The 22,081-nt window shown below is 37.4% G+C and overlaps 1 protein-coding gene across 3 annotated transcripts in view; it reads right to left on the minus strand.

The window, feature by feature from the left end:
- Window positions 1–2,003: 2,003 nt before the first annotated feature.
- The window catches only part of PGGT1B (protein geranylgeranyltransferase type I subunit beta), a 55,492-nt gene continuing 35,414 nt past the window's right edge, over window positions 2,004–22,081 (minus strand). For 2 of the 3 annotated variants that reach the window (XM_082725055.1, XM_082725057.1), the window contains exons 6-8: window positions 16,754–16,938; window positions 11,582–11,690; window positions 5,545–7,346 (exon numbers count right to left, since the gene is read on the minus strand). In XM_082725055.1, coding sequence (XP_082581181.1) covers window positions 7,165–7,346; window positions 11,582–11,690; window positions 16,754–16,938 — 476 coding nt within the window. In that variant the 3' untranslated portion in view covers window positions 5,545–7,164. Of the gene's footprint in view, window positions 7,347–11,581; window positions 11,691–16,753; window positions 16,939–22,081 lie in introns of all 3 variants that reach the window. The other variant, XM_082725056.1, reaches the window with a different exon arrangement.

Genomic DNA, 22,081 nt, shown 5'->3' on the forward strand with positions numbered 1-22,081 from the left:
CTTTTAGTGATTTTCTTTTGCTCCTCAGAGAGTTCATAAGGCCCTACCAAACTCCCTGGCTTGCATATCTAGGATTACAGGAAAACAAAAGGGGCTTGGAGTTCCTCTAGTGAATTTTACATGCCTTTTGTGTTCCCGAAGATACTTTTAAAAACTTTTTGAAATGTTTAGAACTCACAGTAGGTTGTGAGTGAACTATGAGGACGACCCCAGCACATCAGTGGTGTAGAACGGCAGGGCCTCATGTCAGTTCAGGGAATCCCATGTGCAGTTTTAGTCAAAGCCTTGGGAGCCTCAGTGAAAAATTCCTAGAACTGAACATCTGGAAAAACCTGACAGTAGGCAAGGGACACATACCTCAGTCAAAGGAATGTCACTGCGGGAGAGAATATCTGTCCTGGAGATGGAAAGCGCCGCCACTAACTATACATATGTTAGAAAACATCTGTCTTGCATGTCTCTATTTATACACAGATATGTATGTTCTGGAGATAGAGACGTTCTTATCTAAGAATATGGCACCTATATGATCTTGCATGAGAGCTTTCGTCTTTGGGCCTCAGATTTATAGTTTGTAAAATCAGAGTGAGGAATGAAGCCACTAAGGTCTTTTCCAATGGCACAAGTCTGAATCACATGATGGTGTTTTATTATTGGAAGATTATTTTCTGTTATTTAAAATCTCAGTGTCAAGGTAGAAGCATGTTCCAGTACAATCTTTGAAAACAATGTCTTTTCGGAAAAGCTATCAGAATTTAAAATGTGCGTACTCTTTGCCTGGCCATTCCACATCCATAAACTTAGCTCAAAGAGTCACCCAAGTAGGTGATGATACATTTTTAAGGATCCTAGGACGTTTTTGTAATTGTGAGAAACGATACTAATCATGATACATTTATGCAACATAATGCTAGTAATACAACTACTATTACACAACGTTTGAAAACAAAGTGAGGATATTGAGACATTCTTAATATATCACTGAATGGAAACAATCTGCAATACTTAATACACAGTATCTCATGTTTGTATGGCAACTCATGTAATTCTTTATGTACACATGTAGTGCTGGAATGACTACTGCTAAATACAGTTGTATAAACATGTGTACAGAACAAGATGAAAAGATTGAGGATTCATACAACAGTGGTGATTATTAACTTCTAGAATGATAGGATGGGGGTAGGATGGAGTGAGGACTACCACTTTTTTGTATTTTAAGAGAATAAAAAATGTTCATTGTAAAAAAAATGTTCAAAATGAAGGAAGTTATAAATTCTTTAACAATGTATGCAGATATCTGAGTAATCAATCACTGATCATTCCCATCTGATTTATTTTAAAGTAAGTTCATTTTCTCAGGCTTAGTGAGTAGAGCATGCAACTCTTGATCTTGGGGTTTTGAGTTCGAGCCCCACACTGGGTGTAGAGATTACTTTAAAATTTTTTTTAAAAAAATTAAGAAAAAAAGTTCATCTTCTGAGACTCTGCCTTTACAGTATGGCTACCATTATTGGGTCTATTCCTGGAATTTCTCCTCTGTCCTGCCTATTCATGTGCCGATACCAAACTTTTAATTATGGAGGATTTAATAAGAGTGTTTTTATGTTTTAATGTCTGGTAGGGCTAGTCCCTCTCATTCTTTTCAGTTTCCATAGCTTTTCTTGCATGTTCTTTCAAATAGAAGCAAACATGATCATTTTTACTGGGATTTCATGTTGAGTCTTCTTAAGAATAGGATACATATTTTTATTGTTAAAGTCTAATTTTCGAGCAAGAGTTTATTTTTTAAAAGTTTTCCTCATAAGGGCACCTGGCTGGCTCAGTCGGGAGAACATGTGACTCTTGACCCCAGGTTCATGAGTTTGAGCCCCACATTGGGCGTAGAAATTGAAAAAATGAACTTGAAAAAAGGTTTACACATACGTTTCTTTTTGTAATCGCAAAAGGGGTCTTCTTTCTTCAACAGCATCTTCTAACTAGGTTTGTATATATATAAAGTCTTTTATCCTTTTTAGTAAACATCTTTATTGAACTGTAACTATACATACAGAAAAGTGCACATATCCTAAGTATACAGCTTGAGAAGTAGTCATAAAATGAATGCACCTATGTAACCAGCACCATAGAAGCTGCCTCTACTCTTCCCAGCCCTGCTGAATAAAGAAGCCAGATGAAAAATACTGTATATGATTCCACTTATATAAAGTTTAAAAACAGACAAAATCGATGGTGACTTGGTCATGATAGTGCTTACCTTGAGCGAGCCGGGTAGTGACTGAAAGACGATGCTGATTTTTGCCATCTATAGATATGTTTTGCCTGTTTTGAACTTCATTGAAATGGAGTCAGAGTTACATACGCTCTTTTGTGTCTGGTGAGTGCTGACGCTTAAATGCAATTACGATATTTGAATGTTTATTTGTAATTGCTACTTTAATCAAGTTCTCTTACAGTTATGCAACAAATTTCTTCAGGTCTTCCAGATATGTGTATCTGCAAATACTTCCTCCTTTCCATGAAATTCACATGGCTTTGTTTTGTCAAACAGCACTGGCTAAAACCAATACAATGTTAAGTGGTAGACAGAGATAAGGGTACGTCTTGTTTCACTTCGTAGAAAGCCTCTTTCGTTTCGATGTTGAGATGCCGGCATTTGGGCAGAGGTACAAATGTGAATGACTTACTCATCGGTTTTTGTTTTTTTAGTACATTCAGCATGGACTGAAGTCTCAATTCTGCCAAATACCTCTTCTGAAAAATGGAGAATGAGTTTCTCCTTAACTCTTAATATGATGGGTATTAGTGGATTGTCTACTACCAAAGTATCCTTGCATTCCTATAACAAAACCAACATTGTCATGATTTACTACTTCTTTAAAGTGCTGTTGGAGTGTGCTAATGCAAACACACAATACATATTTTGAGTGGTCTATAACTTTCTCTTTGGTACAATCTTTTGTCAAGTTTTAGAAACGCTATTGTACTCATTTTATAAAATCAATTCAGAAGTCTTAAAAAAATTTTTTTTGGCACTTTTAAGTTCAAGATTCTTTTTCGAGCTTCTGGAATTCTATCAACAACATTGTATTAAAGGTTTAGCAGAAATCCCTTGAAATAATCAAGGCCTTACAATTTTTTGGTAAGGAGTTTTATGGTAATTGGTTTAAATTGTCTATGAGGGTAAACCCCAGCAATCTGCATTTTTCTAGGCCAGTTATTTTTCTAATTTATTATATAAAATTAGTCTTGTAACTTTGAAAAATTTCCTGTTTTATTTCTCCCATTGTCATTTTAATGTGTTTTTCTGCGTCCTCCCTTTTTTCTTGAATGGGTTAGCTGGTGGTTTGTCTATTTAAATTCACTCCCTCTCTGCCATTTTACAATTTCCTCCTTCTGTTTCCTTCTGGTTTGCTTTATTCCTCCAGTTTTTAAGGCTTGGTTGTATAATTTTCAGCTTCTCCCATTTTTAATGATACAGTTCTAAACAATATACATTTTCTGTCATAAATGCTTTTTTAAAAAAGATTGAGGCCTGCATCAGTCTCATGGTCATACATATCTTTCTGGTGTGCTCTCCCCATCTTCGGGGATGCTGCCTTGCTTATTCTCTTATTTTTTCTAACTTCTGGATGAGATTTGATTATAATCCTCACAGTTTTGTTTTGGTTTTTTCTTTGTAAGAGATTTTTCCTGTACTTTTTGGGAGGGGTGTGCTCTACGAGGACTTTTCTTAGCTCCACTGCTCTGAAGCTCCCTTTTCATTTCCACAAAGTGACAGGACATTGCTACTGACCTTCCTTCCCAACGTTTACCAGGACTTCTCTTTTCTTGCCCTATCGTACCTGTCCTGTCAGGCTGAAATCCTAATTCTAGAAGTTTCTCCTCAGTGCTAGGCTTTGTTTCATCAGCTGTGAAACATGTACAGCACTGGGCACATTCGTCAGATTCGGCTACATTGCCATGACACTCCCCTGCAAATGGAACTTGTCGAAGCCTGCCCAGTTCCAGCTTCTGTTGACTGGCCCCTGCCAGCTGCCTACGCTCCCCATCCCTACACACAGATGATGAAACTGTGTCAGCCAGTGGTCTGTCCTTCCTTACTAGTACTTTTAAGTTCATGGGGATAACGGTCACCTAGTTTTGTACAACCGGTTCTGGGGCTACACTGGTTACTCTGTATTCTGGCTAGAAGGTTCAGAAGTACACTATTGCCATCATCGTCCCCAAGCTTAACCCCTGTGGGATCTCTATTGCTGAAGAGAGATTTTAGTAACAATCATTTTATGATGGTTAGGATAGAAATTTTAATTAGGAATTTACTGGTCCTATGCCAAGTGCTTTGCATTTTATCCTTGAATAACCTCAGGAGTTGGGCCCCCCTCCCTGACTTTATGGATGGGAAAGTTAGGGCCCAAGATCACACTGCGCAACTTGCAGATCTGGGATTTAAACCTAAGTCATCAGACCCCAGAGCACCACCTTACATAAGAAACTCTCAAGTATCATCAGATCCGACCATTTCCAAACTAGGGACCACTGTAAGCAAAACCTCTATGTGAACTGAAATTAAGTATTAACTATTTAAAGATCTAACAAAAATGTATACATATTACAGGTCAAATCTAAAAACACTGTAGATGATGAATACTTGAACTGTGTTGTATGACTTGATTAATCTTATTTTCATGCAAATGATCAAAACAAAGCTTCTCCTACTAACTTCTGAAAAATACCATAATGAGGGTGGGGGCAGAACATAGAGTTATTTGAGATTCTGGACTTCCTATTTCCCTGCTTGTTATGATACCACTGCCAAAGAATAAGTATGCGAAATATTACTTATATTTAGTCTATTAATAAATACTGCTCTTGTAAATAACTGTTTAGAAATAAGAGTCATTTCTCTGCAGTTCTCTGGCCTGTGTGTTTTGGTTGGCACACCATGATGGAAGGTAAACACTCAACTAGGCCACAAGATTTCATAAAAAGGCCCCTTACATGTGTACCAATTTGAATCATATTGTAATTTATAGTCTTATACTATTAAATTATAGGAGTTAGGAAATATTTCTTAATAGTTCTATGAAATGGGGCGCCTGGGTGGCTCAGTAGGTTAAGCTTCTGCCTTCGGCTCAGGTCATGATCTCAGGGTCCTGGGATGGAGCCTGGCCTCCGGCTCTCTGCTCAGCAGGGAACCTGCTTCCCCCCTCTCTCTGCCTGCCTCTCTGCCTACTTGTGATATCTCTCTCTGTGTCAATAAAATAAATAAAATGTTAAAAAGAAATAGTTCTATGAAGTACTTTTAAACTTGGAATTCTCTTCCGTTTGCGGATATGGTTACTATTATTACTAACTTTCTTCTAACTGCTAGTGGCAATTCAAGAAAAACAAACTGGGTTTTTTATAATAGCTCTAAAGCCATTCCATACAGGCTATTTTAACTCCCAAAGTCTAGGAAGTGACTTAGTTTGAGACAGGGATGTCTTAATTTGCCAGGATTTAAATAGAAGCAACTGAAATAACTGGCTGAAAGATAACATCTGCTGTTAAGCTTACATTTTCCCCACAATCAGAAAACGGATTTTATTTCTAATCAAAAAAATAATAAAGTTGACTCTGACAAGAGGAGTTTTAAAACTAAGGATCCAACAACAAATGAATCTTTTCCCAAGCACATACCAGATTTTCCTTTGGAAGGATCATTATTTAAGGGCATTTCCCCCTAAAATTTAGGAAAGAAATTAAAATTTATATATTATAATTCCTAAACAGTTATACTAGTAATTTAGTTTTTACACTCATAGTTGTAGAATAGTTCCACATTTATTATCACCAAGCCTTTTAACTTTAACCCAGCTCTAGCAGTGAAGAGGTTTTCTTCTCCATTTCAGTACTTGTCTCACATCTCTGAACGACATTCAACAGCAGTGATGGATGTGATTTACTGATAAATTGGTTACTAATGAAGATGAGTTTTTACACTATTTCCTTTATAATTAGCTAGTTCACAGACCGAACAAAACAAAAAGAACAAAAGTGACACCCTTTAACACCTAACAGAACACTTCCCTTCCATTTACCTGAAAATATAAAAATATAAATGACCATGTATGGAGCTGCACCATTAAATTTACTTTAGTGGTTTTGTTTTTTTTTTACTGAGAGTTTTACTTATTTTGAAAAAATTAGAAAATTGTCATTTTGAAATCAGAACCACTAACACATTGGACACAACAAACTAAAAAAAACCAAATGGCTAAAAATAACTCCCTTATAAAAGTACAAGTATAATTTACAATATCACGTATTTCAGAAAAATAAACCAAACTACTCAATGTCTCTTTCCTTCTAGGTGACTATTTTCTCCCCAGAAAGAAGAAAAAGCAACTAATGAAATTAAAAAATCAGACACAGCTGTTATTCACCCTCACAACATCTAAATAAGTGACCCACACAGCACAAAACTTTCTCATTCACAATCATATACAGTTAAATTATTTTTTCCTCAATCACATAATAGTCTTCTTAAATCAATGTCCTTTTAGAAAATTACTGTATTAGTTAAGCCTATTCATCCTTGCTATGAAGTTAATTTCACTTATATAGGCCACATAAGTTTAACTGGCACACTTAATAAGCCAAAATAAGTCATTCTTCTTTTTAAAAATTATGGAACCATCTGTTTTCAAAGAAGAATCCTAGATACTTAATTCATTAAAGCAATTTTCTACCATCAGCTATTAAGCTTTTTAAATGATCCCTAAGTGTTCACCCAAAGATTATCAATGCTAAGTGAACTGTAAACTTGTTTTGAAGATTTGTGTCCATTTTATAGTATGATACAATTTGTACTGAAGAGTTTTTTAAAAAGATAACCTACATACATATAGTTAATTTGCCTCAAAGAACTTCTTAGAAATACAGTATAAACATTTAAGAACCACAACAGAGTCCACTGTGGTTCCAACTTCAACAAAGATTTTCTTGAAACCCAGTACAAAGGCTACTGGCTCAAGACCATATTCCAAAGTGACATCGGCACAAGATTTGATTGTGAGACTACCTCTTAAAAAAAGAGCACACTTGGTTATACATGGCTTTTAACCTTGAGCTACAGTTATGCTACAAATCCCCCCACCCTCCCAAGCTAAGTGAAGTCAGTCATGTGGAGATGTGCACATTCTCTGGGGACTGTTTAGAGTCCTTGGTTTTCCAGCTCTGATGGAGATCTCGAAGGCGTTCAGAAGTCCGTGTGCTTACATTCAGGGCAGGATGAACTTTACAAATTCCACTTTCCTCCATTAGTGACAGGCCACAGATCCCAAAGTATGCATGCAAAGCATCTGAAAATGAGGTATTTTTTTTTTTATCATAATACACATTCTTATTTGTACATGCTGCAAAGTACTAAGCTACATATCTATTCACCACATTAAAATTAAATTTAGAAAAATGTTAAATACAGGTTTTGAAACACGTGCTTTCTCAAAGTCTCAAAACACCAATTAAAAAAAACAACAACAACAACAGGTGATCAAAATCAGATATTTTATCCAGGCAAATATCATTAACAAAGGAAAACAGTTCTCAAATGAAAAGGTGACATTCTCAACATCCTCTGTGATTAAAAAACAAAGTAGAGTAGCAGTAATACAAGACTTCTCACTTAGGGTGTTTCCCCTTTGCTTACTACACAATACAGAAACAAGAGGCTTTAGCTCTGTATCTTAAAAGGAAAAATTTTCCTGAAAAATGAAAATAAACCTCTGACTCTAAGTAATAATACTCCTTCCCACTAAATTTTACCTCTGACATTTCCATGACCAATACTACCTCACTACTGTATTCGGTGAAAGATGCCTAAACAGAATAATCTGTTATGGAATGCTGTACCAAATTTAGTTTTCCTATTTAGGCGAATGTCAGTCATCCAAAAAATGTCTGACCTGACAGTAAAAACAAACTCACATTCTCTGTGGTTATAAATACCATAACCTTTCTTCTATACTGGCCTCACTACTGTTCCCCATCTTTCAGGGGGCAGTGACTCTCTTCCACTCAAGTGGCCACAAGAATCACATGGCTGCTGCCTGCTGGACAGCCCTATATGGACTCTGAAGAGCTCAGAGCTCTGCCATTATGGGTATACTACAAAAAAATATATTTTGTAGCCATCAAGCTTTTTTTTTTTTTTTTTTTTTGTGCTGGCCATCATTTATGGCCTCAAGAGCTACTGAAGTTCAGAACACATTACTGACTTAAACTTTGTCAGGAAAATTAGAAAGTTTTACTTACATGACCATCATCTACTTTTCAAAACAGAGGGACAGACAGTTGTGCTTAGTGAAGATTATTTCTGAAAAATTTAGCTCACTAGTGGAGGCCCATGTCAATCCTCCTTCATGGCCTCTCAAGAGAATGCTTAGGTTTCTTCTGGCTTACTTTTCTCTCATTTTCAGGCCACAAAAAATAAATCTGATTTCCTCTGTACTATGAAATTTTCCTTGTAGTTATTCTAAAATTACAGAAGGTACAAAGCAACGTATTTTATTGACTAGAAATGAGGATACTTTTCTAGGAAAAAATGCAACTAAAAGAGAAATCAAATCCATCCAGGATAACATAAATAGGATCTTCTACTTTCCACATAATGTAAAAATAAAGCATTTTTTTTCCTCAAAAAGCTTTTTGTAAAAGCCAATGAACCAGACTTAATTGTTTCAAAGCTCAAAGCTTTTCTTTTAAGCTTCCTTATCTGTAGGTGTATTCAAACATATCAAATGCTGAAATATATAGTTTCTTCATAATAGAAGTGCATTATTTTCCTAAGTTTCTTCTGTAAATACATAAGAATTACTTTGTTTCAAATCTGCTACTAAACTAACCAGAACCAAGAATACGCTAATTTTAGAAACTCTTAAAAAATGATTTCCCCAAAGGTCCTATTAAAAAGGCCTTTCCACATACATTCAACTTATGACTTTCTATGCTTTGCAGTTTACAGGTTCTGAAGACATTTTACTATATCTGTAAAAAGCATTACATCCAAGTACTTACATATATGTTAAAGTTAGCAACTAAGTGCCAGAAAAAACCTTCAAGAATTTAAAAAAAAAAAAAAAATTTTTATTCTGGGTGGCTCAGTCGGTTAAGCATCTGAGTCTTAATTTTGGCTCAGGTCATAAGTCTAGGGGGTCGTGAGATCGAGCCCCTCGTGGTCCCTGCACTCAGCACGGAGTCTGCTTGAAGATTCTTTCCCTCTCCCCCCCACCTACACTTGCTAAGATAAAGAAATCTTAAAAAATATCTATTGTAAATACTGAAAATGTATTTCAGTATGTTTATACCAGACAAGTTTTCCAAGATATGTAATTTCCCTATTCCCATCTGTTAAAAATTACAGTATTTGTTAAAATAGTACAAGCGCTGATGAAAAACAATGTCATCAAGACAATTCTCAGTTTTCTTAAGGTACTGCTCTAACATTTTTCTAGCTGTGGTAACACACAGTAAAATTTAAAAATTTTATTTTGCTTTAGAAATTAGAACATAACAAACAAACAAAAAAACCTAGAAAGAACTCCCATAACTCAACAGAAAAAAAGAAACCCAAGTAACCCAAAGAAGATATACAAAAGGCCAACCAGTCCATGATGAGATGCCGGACATCAATAACTATGAGGGAAATGCAAATTAAAACCACAGGAAAAGGGCATCTCTGGGTGGCTCACTGGATTAAGCCACTGCCTTTGGCTCAGGTCATGATCTTGGGGTCCTGGGATCAAGCCCTGCATCGGGCTCTCTCTGCTCACTGGGGAGCCTGCTTCCCCCTCTGACTGCCTCTCTGCCTACTTGTGATCTCTCTGTCAAATAAGTAAATAAAATCTTTTAAAAAAAAAAAAAACCCACAGGGAGATACTACATCACTCTGGCTAGAATGGCCATCTTCAAAAGGACAAGCGATAACAAATGCCAGCATGTATGTGGAGAAAGGAAACTCTCATGCACTGTTGGCGGGAATGTAAACTGGCAGAGCCCCTACGGAAAAATGCCTGGAGAAGCCTCAAAAATTAAAAACAGAACTACCATATGATCCAGTAATGTACCCAAAGGAAATGAAAACACTAACTTGGTATCGATACCCCCATGTTCATAGCGGAATTATGTACAATAGCCAAGATACAGAAACAACCTGAGTGTCTGACTAATGCACAGATAAAGAATTTGTGGTAGATACATCCACAATGGAACATGATTTGGCCATAAAAATGAGGAAATCCAACTATTTGCAACAACATGGATGGACCTTGAAGTTGTGATGCTAAGTGAAGTAAGTCAGGCAAAGACAAATACTGTGTGATCTCACCTACATGTGGAATCTAAAAACCAAAACCAAAAAACCAAACTCATAGAAAAAAAGAGCCTGGACTTGTGCTTAGCAGGGGGTGAGGTTCGGGGGAGGGGGAACTGAAGGAAGGGGGTTAAAAGGAACAAACTTCCACTAATAAGTAAGTACTGGAGGTGTAATATCCAACGTGAGACACCGCTCACCCTGCTGTACGATATACAGGAAACATGTTAGGACAGTTAATCCTAAGACTTATCACAAAAATAAACTGTTTGCCTTTTACTACTGCCTTCTTTCCTTCAGTATAGCTGTGAGGAGACAGTTGCTAGCTGAGCCTACTCTGGTAGTCATTTCACAACAGATGTACATCAAACCATCATGCTGTGTGCTTTTACCTTACACGGTGATGTATGTCAAGGATTTCTTAATAAAACTGGAAAAAACATTCTTTGGCTTTAGAAATGAAAAGCACTGAAGAGAAAATCCATTTATAGTATAATATAATATTTATCGGAAAAAATCCATTTATAAGTGGATAGGCACAATTCAAACCTGTGTGGTTCAAGGATCAACCATACTTATTAAATCTAAGAATCTTTTGTACTTTACTTCTCTGGCATTCCTGAGTTTGGAAAACAATGAATATCACATTGTCTGAACCTATCTGGCTCCTGAGTTGTAGACAGTGAATAAGAGTTCAGATTGGCAAAGTATCCTTCTAAAAAAACAACAACCCGAATCTGCTGAAATTCAGAGAACAAGGGTATGGACAGTGACAGACAGCTACCTTCAAAATTAGAGAAATTTATTTAATGGCTTCTGAACAAATTACGAACAGGTTCCCTTCTGGACTTAGTAGTTCATTCTACTTAGCTCTAGTGACAGGTAATAATCCTAAAGATTCTGGCTGGACCAAATGATTCTCTATTTTGGACAGGGCCCATTGAAACCACCTGCCTCATTGCCTCAAATGAAATAAAACATGGGTAAGCGAAATATATGGAAAAAAAGGCATACCATAGAAATACATCTTGATAATCCAACCCTTCCCTCAACATGCTAAACTTCCACTAAATTTAAAAAATTTTACCTTTTCAAAAAACATATCCTTTAAGTTTACAACTGTAGTTAAATTTTCTATCTTATGCCCTTACTGCAAAGATGCCTGAGAGTTTACTCAAGAAAGAAACAATATAAAGTTGTTCTAGATACATACAAAAAATAAATTACCTGGATGACTATCTGGCCACTTGGCAAATCCACCTACCAGGCGATCTTGAGTTGATAAGATGTAATTTCTATTTTTCTCAAAGTTGGTGTACTGAAAAATTTTCAGAAGCTAAAATGACAGAACAAATATAAATTTACTGACATCAAACTTTCATATTGACCTTTGGCTCAATTTTCAGTAATACATCAATTAAATATGCTTTTCTTTAGCTAAGGCTCTCAAAGCAAGCTCTGGAGACCTCAGCAATAAGAATCAATCAACCACATTATTATTATTTTTGCCATATCACAGCTACTCTACTTTACCTAACCTACTCACTATTTCCTTCTTCTGAACCACGCCCAACTAATCTCATTGCACCACATTTAGCTTGGTTCAAAACACAACTCTGTCAACTGTTCAACTTAATCAGTCATTTTAAAAAAAACAATTTTATCTACCCATATTTTAATTCTTATGATAGGCCTTTGAACTATTACTTACAGACCGGTAAGTAAACCTGGACCAAAAATATTTCAAAAAAGAGCAACAAAAATTATTAACAAGATGATTAGAGACAGTTCTATTTGAGAACAGTTAAAAAAAATTGTAGCTTTTTAATCAGGAAAGGTAAAAGGTGAGACAAATACAATTTTAGCATAAAAAAACTATGTAGCTTTAAAATTTAGGATATATATTTATTCTCTCTCTCAAGAGCCCATTAAATAGGAAAAAATAAAGGATAAACCACACTATGAAAAGGGGTATGGGAGAGTGTGAAACAAGACAAGTAGACAAGAGAGTTCAAAAAATTTCTGTTAAGACAGAGAGTAGTCAAGGGGTGAGTTGAGGCCTCTGCCTTCGGCTCAGGTCATGATCCTACGGTCCTGGGATTGAGCCCCGCATTGGGCTCTCTGATCAGCAGGGAGCCTGCTTCCCCCCTCTCTCTTTCTCTGCCCACTTGTGATCTCTGCTGTCAAATAAATAAAATAAAATCTTAAAAAAAAAAAAAAGACACAGAGCAGTTAAAAGTATGTTAATGAATCAAAGAGCCACAGAAGATACGAATGATTAAAGAAGCACTATTTTTCAGGTGTCTGGGTGACTCAGTGGTTTAAGCCTCTGCTTTCAGCTCAGGTCATGATTCCAGGGTCCTGAGATCAGGCCCCACATCAGGCTCTCTGCTCAGCAGAGAGCTTCCCCCTCTCTCTCTGCCTGCCTCTCTGCCTATTTGTGATCTCTGTCAAATTAAATAAAATCTTAAAAAAAAAAAAAAAAAAGCATTATTTCTCAAAAAGAAAAACAAAGCCTAAAAGAATTACAATACAAATAAGAAACAAACTTATTAATTCATTTTAATTTGGCAATACAATAAAAAGGAGAGAGACCCTTTAGAATCCATCAGCTAGAAACATGTTCCATCAAGTGGCATATGGGTCATTACGTAAGAAGAAACTATAATCTTAAGACTGTACTTGGTTCAGCAATAAACAGTATTTACATGATCATAATAAGTGCTGATTCTTGGTTTTTAAATTTTAGAATCAACTTACAGGCAAAGCATAAAATATGTGAACATTATTACTAAATAAAATATAAATGCTACTTGACATTATAAAAGTAAAGGTAATACGACAGAATTAGAAGGTGGAAGAGGAAGAGAAAAAGTTCAGAACTAAAAACTATATAACCAGTAACAATCTGCTTGAAAAAAGGGAGGTTAAATCTTCATTCTCGGTAGTTGGGAATCAAAGATATGTCTAAAGAGAAGTTAAGAAATCACTGAAAGATGGGGTCCCTGGCTGGCTCAGTCAGTAGAGCATGTGACTCTTGATCTCAAGGTCATGAGTTCATGCCCCACGATGGGTGCAGGACTTAGTTAAAAAAATAAAATAGAAAATATTTCTAAAAACAACAACAAAAAAATCAGTTAAACGTACGGTGATAGTGAATTAAGAATTTTTAAAATGTGTAAAAATGGTTGTTTTCAGAAAGTTCTCAAAGACTACCAAGGTCATATTGAAAAGACTCAAGAGGGGCACCTGGGTGGCTCAGTGGGCTAAGCCTCTGCCTTCGGCTCAGGTCATCTCAGAGTCCTGGGATTGAGACCGATACCAGGCTCTCTGCTTGGCGGGGAGCCTCTTCTCCCTCTCTCTCTGCCTGTCTCTCTGCCTACTAGTGATCTCTTTCTCTGTCAAATAAATAAATAAATAAATAAATAAATAAAATCTTTTAAAAGAAAAGAAAAGAGAAGACTCAAGAGCCTACTTGAAGGGGTTTTGACTGGCTTAAAATGGGATATTCTGAGTATCAAAAAGAACAATATAATGGATTAAAACATATGTTAACCTCAATGGCCACTAGAATGATTCTGTAAAAAAACCTCAAGTTTTTTATACGACAGCAACAAACAATCAAAAAAGAAATTAAAAAAGCAATTCCATTTAAAACAGAGTATAAAAGAATTAAGTATTTAGTAATAAACCTGATCAAGGACATGAGAGACTTGTATGCTGAAATAAATGGAAAGACATCCCATGCTCACTGTAGGAGAACTTACACTGTTAAAAGTCAATACTACCCAAAGTGATCTTCGGATTCGATGTAATAGCCTTTTTTGTAAAAAATGGAAAAACCAATTCTCAAATTCCTATGAAATGCAAGCGGCCTGAGCAGCCCAAACAATGATGAAAAAGAACAAAGTTGAAGGACTCACACTTCCTGGCTTTGAAACTTACTATAAAAGCTGCCAAGAATTAAAACAGGGTGGTACTGGCATGGGGGCAGACACATGGGCTAACGGAATAGAAGAGAGAGCCCATAAAAAAATACCCCATGTCTGGGCGCCTGGGTGGCTCAGTGGGTTAAGCCGCTGCCTTTGGCTCGGGTCATGATCTCAGGGTCCTGGGATCGAGTCCCACATCGGGCTCCCTGCTCAGCGGGGAGCTTGCTTCCCTTCCTCCCTCTCTGCCTGCCTGTGATCTCTCTCTGTCAAATAAATAAATAAAATCTTAAAAAAAAAAAAATACCCCATGCGTATGTGTTCAGTTGATTTTCCACAAGGGTGCCAATACCATTTAATAGGTCAAAGAACAGTCTTCTCAACAAATGATCCTAGGAAACCAGGATATCCACATGTAAAATGATGAAGCTGAACCCTTAATTTATACCATTTATAAAAATTAACTCAAAATGAATCAAAGACCTAAACTCAAGAGCTAAAACTATAAAACTGTTGGAAGAAAATAGCAGAGAAAATCTTTTGGCTTTGGCAATGATTTCATAGCTATGACAATCAAAAGCACAGGCAAACAAGAAAAAACAGATAAACTAGACTTGATCACAATTAAAAACTTTTGTATATCAAAGGACATTACCAACAGAGAGACAACCACAGAATAGGAAAATTTATTTGCATACCATAGATCTTGATAAGGAATTAATATCCAGAACACTTGAAGAACAAAAAACACAATAAAAAAGTGGGTGAAGGACCCGAATTGACACTTCTCCAAAGATACAGAAATGGCCAAATAAGCACATCAGAAGATGTTCAGTATCACTAATCATTAGGGAAATGCAAATCAAAACCACAATGAGATAGCACTAGGATGGCTATTATAAAAACTAAAACCAGACAGAAAAGTTGAGTGTTGTTGAGGGTATAGAGAAACTGGAACCCTGGTACACCCATAGGACTGTAGAATGGCACACACCCTCATTGTAGAAAGCACAGTGGTACTTCACAAAGTTCCACAAAGAACTACCATATCATCCAGGAATTCCACTTCTAGGTAAATATACAGAAGAAATGAAAATATCAGCTCAGTTATTTGTACACCTATGTTCAGAGCTAACTTATTCACAACAGCAAAAACATAGAAATAACCCAAGTGTCCATCAGCAGATAAACGGATAAACAAAATGTGGTATAAACATATAAAAGCATATTACTCAGCCATAAAAAGGAATAAAATTTTGATATATGCTACAACACGGATGGACCTTGAAAGCATTATGCAAAGCAAAATAAGCCAGACATAGAAGGACACATATTGTGATTCCACCTATATGATGTAGCAAGAACAAGCAAATCCATAAAGGCAGAAAGCAGAATAGGGATGACCAGGGGCCAGAGGGAGATGAGAACAGTAAAGAGTAGAGAATTTATATTGAGGACAATGAAATTTGGGGTATGCATAGTGGTGAGGGTTACATAACATTGTGAATGTAATTAATACCACTGAATTATATACTTACAAAGAGTTAAACTGATAAATAATACATTATGTATATTTTGCCATCATAAAATAAAAAGCTGATGGGGGGCTTTATAGTGGATAAATCAGGTTTTACAGCTCTGGAGCCATTTGAACAAAAAGAGATAACTGAAGATTATGTGCCCCTTGATGTGATGCAAAAGGAAATACACATAACCACTGATTAGATACTTAGTTATCAAGGAATTATGGCTGATTTTTCAGACGTGATAAAGGAGTGACCCAGGCGCCCCTAGTTTGCTCTGTCTTAAAATTGCTTTTCCCTTGGGCTCAGGTCATGATCTCAGGGTCCTGGAATCAAGGCCCGCATCGAGCTCTCTGCTCGGTGGGGAGCCTGCTTCCGCCTCTCTCTCTCTGCCTATTTGTGATCTCTCTCTGTCAAATAAATAAATAAAATCTTTAAAAAAAAAAACAGAGCAAACTTGAGGGTATTTAGTGGTTAATAAGCTTATGAAATTGGGCATATCACAAGGTAAGAGATGAAGAGAAATGTGCAAATGTGTCAATCAGTTGAGTCCTTCAGAAGGGTTAGGCAAACAAATCAATAAAAAATTAAAAACCACAAACTATTTTCAAAGAAATACCCATGGTTTATCTTTTAAGAATATTAATTTCCTATAAAGTATTTACTGTTAAGTTCAGACAGATCCCTGCTCTGGATTGATTTTTTACAACCTTATCTTTTCTTATGTATGCTCTGGGCCACTTAAGTTTTATAAGAATGGCAATTTTCAAGTAGCACAACGGATACGTGAAATCTATGGAAAAACCATACAGAGAGTAGCCTTGCCAGCGCAACAGAAAACACTCAGCAGCCTAAGTTCACTCAATGAACATTACAAAGACCAAACCTTTTGAAGCACAGTTTGTATCAATAGAGTATAGTTTTCTCAGTTTTATTCTTTCTCTTACCTTTAGAGTTGCTCCCACCCAAAAAGAGTAACAGGTGTCTACGGGCTTATTAGGTCTTCCATGATAACCATTTTGTTGCCTCATTATACACCATCTCTTTATCCGGTTCAATTCTTTTTCTGAGAAAACTTCTTCTAGTTTACCCATCAGACACAGTGATGCGATGCCACAAAAAGTCGATCCTCCTGTTAATCGAAACCACACAATGCTTTACACATCAAATCAGATGCCTAGGAAAATAGCATAAATGGCTGGAGAAAAAAAAAGCCATGGTTATATAATTCCAGAAATCAGTCAAAATAAATTTAGAAGACAATTAATTATACCTTTAAAATAACCAGAAGGCACTAAAGTCTTCAGTGTTTAGCCTTCAATATTAACTTGAAAGAATTTAAAGACAAGAATTTAAAAGAAAAAAGACAAGAATTTAAAATAATTTAAAGCTTTAAGAAATATTTCACTTATGGGAAAAAAGAGACTTTGGAGCTTAAGGATCATGTTCAAAATTACATGGTTTAATGGAAGAGTTGACACTGAAACCTAGTACTCTCCCTATCCAGGACTCTCTCACCGTCCAGTCAGATTTCATTCCCTTAAAGACCGTACAGTGCTCATGAACTAAGGTTCCATCTGCCTGAGACAAGACCAGTTTTCACAAATGACAGAGACAAGCTAGAGGCTTGTAAGGTAAGATACTACTCAGCTTAAAAAACTTAAGGAAAGCAAGGGATGAGGGAGAGATGGTGTTGGGGCGGGGGAGAAGAGCCTGTCAGGAAAGAGACACGTGAGGAGAAACCATTTCCTGCGGCAGACTGAATAATGGCCTGCAAAGGTTCAGATGTCCATGTCCTAATACCTGGAACACGTCAATGTTCCCTCCTAGAGCAGAAGCGACTTTGCATGAATGTGATTACAGATTTTGAGATGGGGGAGATTTTCTTAGATTATCTGGCTGGCCCCTAAATGCAACCACAAGTGTCCTTAAAAAGGGGGTAGAAGGGGATTACAGAAAGAGGCAGCGATATGAGTATGAAGTAGAGACTGGGGTGACTTGGCAACACATCAGGAATGTCGGCAGCCACCAGAAGTTGGCAGAGGCAAAGGAACAGACTCTTCCTTGGAGCCTCTAGAAGGAATCAGCCCTGTGAAGTGCAGTTCAGACTTCTGTCTTCCAGAACTGGAAGAGAATAGACTTGCGCTGTTTTATACCCTAAGTCCACAGCAAAATGCTACAATAGCAGCAGGAAACCAATACACTCACAAAAGTGATTCCTTTCCTCAGGAACTGAAAAGTCTGTATCTGTCCACAAAGGAACAAGAAATAACAATGTTCACTGGCACTATTTGGTCAAGTCTAAACAATATGAAAATACTTATTCCAATTTATCATGACTTTGCCTACTGATAAATTTCTGCTACGGAAATGGAGGGTTTATAATACGCTTCATCCTACAACTTCCCTTTTATTGTGAAAGTCCTCATGCATTCTCTGGCAGAAGACAAGCGAGCATTCCCTCTAGGAAACTCAAGGCAGCCATCACATTGAAAAGGTCAATGTCAGTAAGAACTACTTAAACTTCAGAATTTTCCCAGTGACTAGGAAGTTCTACATCAGCCATAAGCTAATAAAAACAGAAAAATAAAACATACTTATAATAACCTTCTAGAATAATTTCTATTAAACAACTACCAATCTTACTTCCTCTTGAGTGACCCACCAATTTCAATTTCTATTTCATGACAACCTGGCCAGGACTTTAGGTATTATTATATCATTAAATATAAAATCTCCAACAGATAATATGTACTCACTAACTACCAAAGAGTAAGGGTGCCTGGCTGGCTTAGTTGGAAGAGTATACAACTCTTGATCTCAGGGTTGTGAGTTCAAGCCCCACGTTGGGTGTGGAGATTACTTAAATAAATCAAACGTAAACAACAACAACAACAGAAACCTACCAAAAGGTAAAAAGAGGCATTTAATTGTTACTCTCCAAATTACTTGTTAGGATTCTTTAAAGCACACTGGCACAATTCAAAGTAAAAATACTCTCTACTTTGCCCAAATCACCAGCTTTGCACAATGATAACTTTCGAAGTAAGACTGAGGTCTGAATAGCTAAGAATACTTACTGCAAAGGCTATGCTTTAAGCTAAAATTCATTTACCAACATTTATCCCTAAGAGGTTCTCATTTCACACAGAATTCTTAAAAACCAACTCGAAAAACCTGGGCTAAGAGTATGAACTTAGGAGAGTGTTAGACACAGATACAAAGAGCAAGAAAAGATAGGTAACAACTTAATAAGTCAATTAAGAAATATAAAGAAGTGGGCACAGGAACTCATATTTAGCACCAAAAGGGGCTAAATAAGGCTATGTCAGTGATTCCTACAAGCTTCAAAAAATTTCAAGAATATTACATAATTACAGGGTCACCCAGGTGGCTCAGTCTGTTGAATGTCTGACTAGGCTTAGGTTAGGATCTCAGGGTCAGGAAGTCAAGCCCCACCTTCGGCTTTCTTGCTCAGCGGGGGAGTCTGCTTGTCCCTCTCCCTCTGTTCATCCCCCCACTTGCACAAGCTCTCTCTCAAGTAAACAAAATCCTTTTCTTTTTAAAACAAAATTCTCTTAAAAATTTTATTCACATTTAACAATGATAAACCAGTCAGCATTTTCCACAGTCCTCATGAAGTTCTTGTCTTAAAGATGAAATTTACTTCAAATGTCTTCATGTAAACCAATCAAACATGAATAAACTTTTATAATGAGCTTCTCAAACACATCTTTTTAATATTGTTTTTTTTTCTTGGCAGTACTATGATAGTATTAAGATTTGTTTTTATTTTAATTCAGGGGCGCCTGGGTGGCTCAGTGGCTTAAAGCCTCTGCCTTCAGCTCAGGTCATAATCCCAGGGTCCTGGGATAGAGCCCCGCATTGGGCTCTCTGCTCCACGAGGAGCCTGCTTCCTCCCCTCTCAGCCAGCCTCTCTGCCTACTTGTGATCTGTCTGTCAAATAAATAAATAAAATCTTAAAAAAAAAAAAAAAAAAGATTTGTTTTTAATTCAAATGAATTGTTTTCAAGATTAATTGTTAATAGCAAATCTTGATTTTTATTACTCTGCTAAGGCAAGACAGAAACATGATACTTTAAAATTACTTTCCATTCTCTATGAACCTATTTTATAGTTAAAAAATTATTTGGTACTAAGTGTTTTTTATGCTCAAATTCTAAAAGTAATCTTTAATTTCAACTGAACTGGGTACCCCAAGATTTAACAAAATTTTTTAACGATATTTACATAATATAATTTTAATCACTCAGTTCTTCCTCATCGCTGAAATACATGCTTTTCTTTATTCTTGGGTCAAATAAATAAAATCTTAAAAAAAAAAAGAGTATCACATCATTACATTAAAGTACAATACAAAACCGCTTCTCCTAAGTTTCTGAATTCATCAAGAGAAGGTTAAGTTGTGTTCATTATGCCTTGGCTGGAGAAGGTATGAAAAGAACCTTCTGTCCTGAAGGCTCTTCCAGCAAGGCACACTAAGACATATGCCAGCAAGAGAAAGACTGCCCTGCTGAGTCTGTCACCTGAGGTCAGATGCTCCAGTCATACGGATCTTTCCTGTGTGCAGAATACCACAGCCAAGGACACCACACATAGACAGAAGAAACCCTCAAGGCTGGTTCTCTCAAACAACAGACGTCACTGCTCCCAGGGCAGTGGGGGGACTGGGGGCAGGGCGAAGGAGGTGTTCCTGCCTCTAATCATGGATGCTAGGACTTACTTACATTTTAACAGTGTTTAACAGGTGTAAGCTAACTTACTGCTCCCATAAGGATTTAAGGCCCAATTTTAAGCACTGTCTTTATTTGCATGTACCAAATTATATGAAGGAGTCCATATGCTCTGAAATATATACCGTAAGAAGGTTACAATCATATAGCTAGAGATGAAGTAGAAACTAAAAATAGGTATACAAATAAAATTATACCACTTCATACTTAAACACCCCATGGAAAGGTAAAGTGAGGAAAATTCAAGGAGCCAAATGCTTACATGAAATTAGGGCAAAGAGCTGAGTATTTCTCTTCTGGATTAAGTAGTAGAGACAGTTTTGAAGAACCATGGAATCAAGTTTATTTATCTGAACTATTACTTTTATATCATGAATCCTGAGAGGAGACAACAGCTTTAATCCTAGCAAAGCAAATCCAAACACACGACCACTTTACCATACAACTGTGCTAACGCTTAAGAGTCTCACTAGGCTAAGAAGGAATCCTCACATCTGATGATCACGGCCTAGAAGGGTATTGTGTGCCTGTCTGGTGTGCAGGACAAACGGGCTGTCTCAGCTAAGCAGTCGTGGGAGAACAGCCTGCAGCAGAAGGACGCAACCCACCCAGCCTCCCAAGCTTTGGGATGCCGAGTGCGAGAGAGGAGAGCCACTAAGGCAAACGGAGTGCCGTGAAGATGGTATGAACCAAGTTTGCTGGAATACAGAAAAGGGAGGCATTGCTCCAGGCCAGGGGATGAGAGATGATGAAGTGCTTCAGAGAGAATGGAATCAGCCAAAGGCAGATTGGCAAAACTCAGAAGGTGAGAAAAAGGGAAAAGAGGAGAAGCAAGTGGAAGGGGATGATTTCAGGCAAGGGAAGAATGTCAGCCACGTCCCAAGGTGAAAAGGCACATGAGAACATTCGGGGAACACATGTTCCCTGCAGCCTGGGATGCACAGAAGGGTGGCTCACGTGTGCGACTACAAAGCAAGGCTGGAAGCGGACACAGAGAACTAAATGAGGGATGCAAACGCAGGCAGAAAGGCCCTGCTGAGCATGCACAGGGCTTCAAGTGGGCTACAACACATACCCGATGATAGATGAGCCTACTGGGGAAGTCCCAACTCTGAGAAAAATGGCAACGGTTACTGTGGTGGTTTGCTACCGTGTCCACCCGGCTCGGCCAGAAGTGCTTCCCTATGGGGTCTGCAGTCCAAGTCTGGGTGGGATCCGTGGAAAGAGAGAGAAGCAGCAGACACTATCCTGGCTGTGGTTCAAGGAGCCAAGAGACAAAGACAGACAGAGGTGCCAGGAGACTGCACCTTGCCCTGATTCTCCCACATACTTGGAATGCAAATCTGCTTTACTTCTTGCCCTGGTGACCCAACACCCACAGTCAGATGCCGGAGCAACAGCCCCCGCCAAACTCCTCTACCACAACCCTGCTCTGGCCACTGGTTGTCCCTGACCTTCCAGATTCTCCTGCCAGGTCTTGCTGTCCACCCGGGCCAGGGCTGCAGAATGGCTCGCCAGTGA

The sequence above is a fragment of the Mustela nivalis genome (genome assembly GCF_964662115.1).
Source record: "Mustela nivalis genome assembly, chromosome: 3".
Lineage (NCBI taxonomy): Eukaryota > Metazoa > Chordata > Mammalia > Carnivora > Mustelidae > Mustela > Mustela nivalis.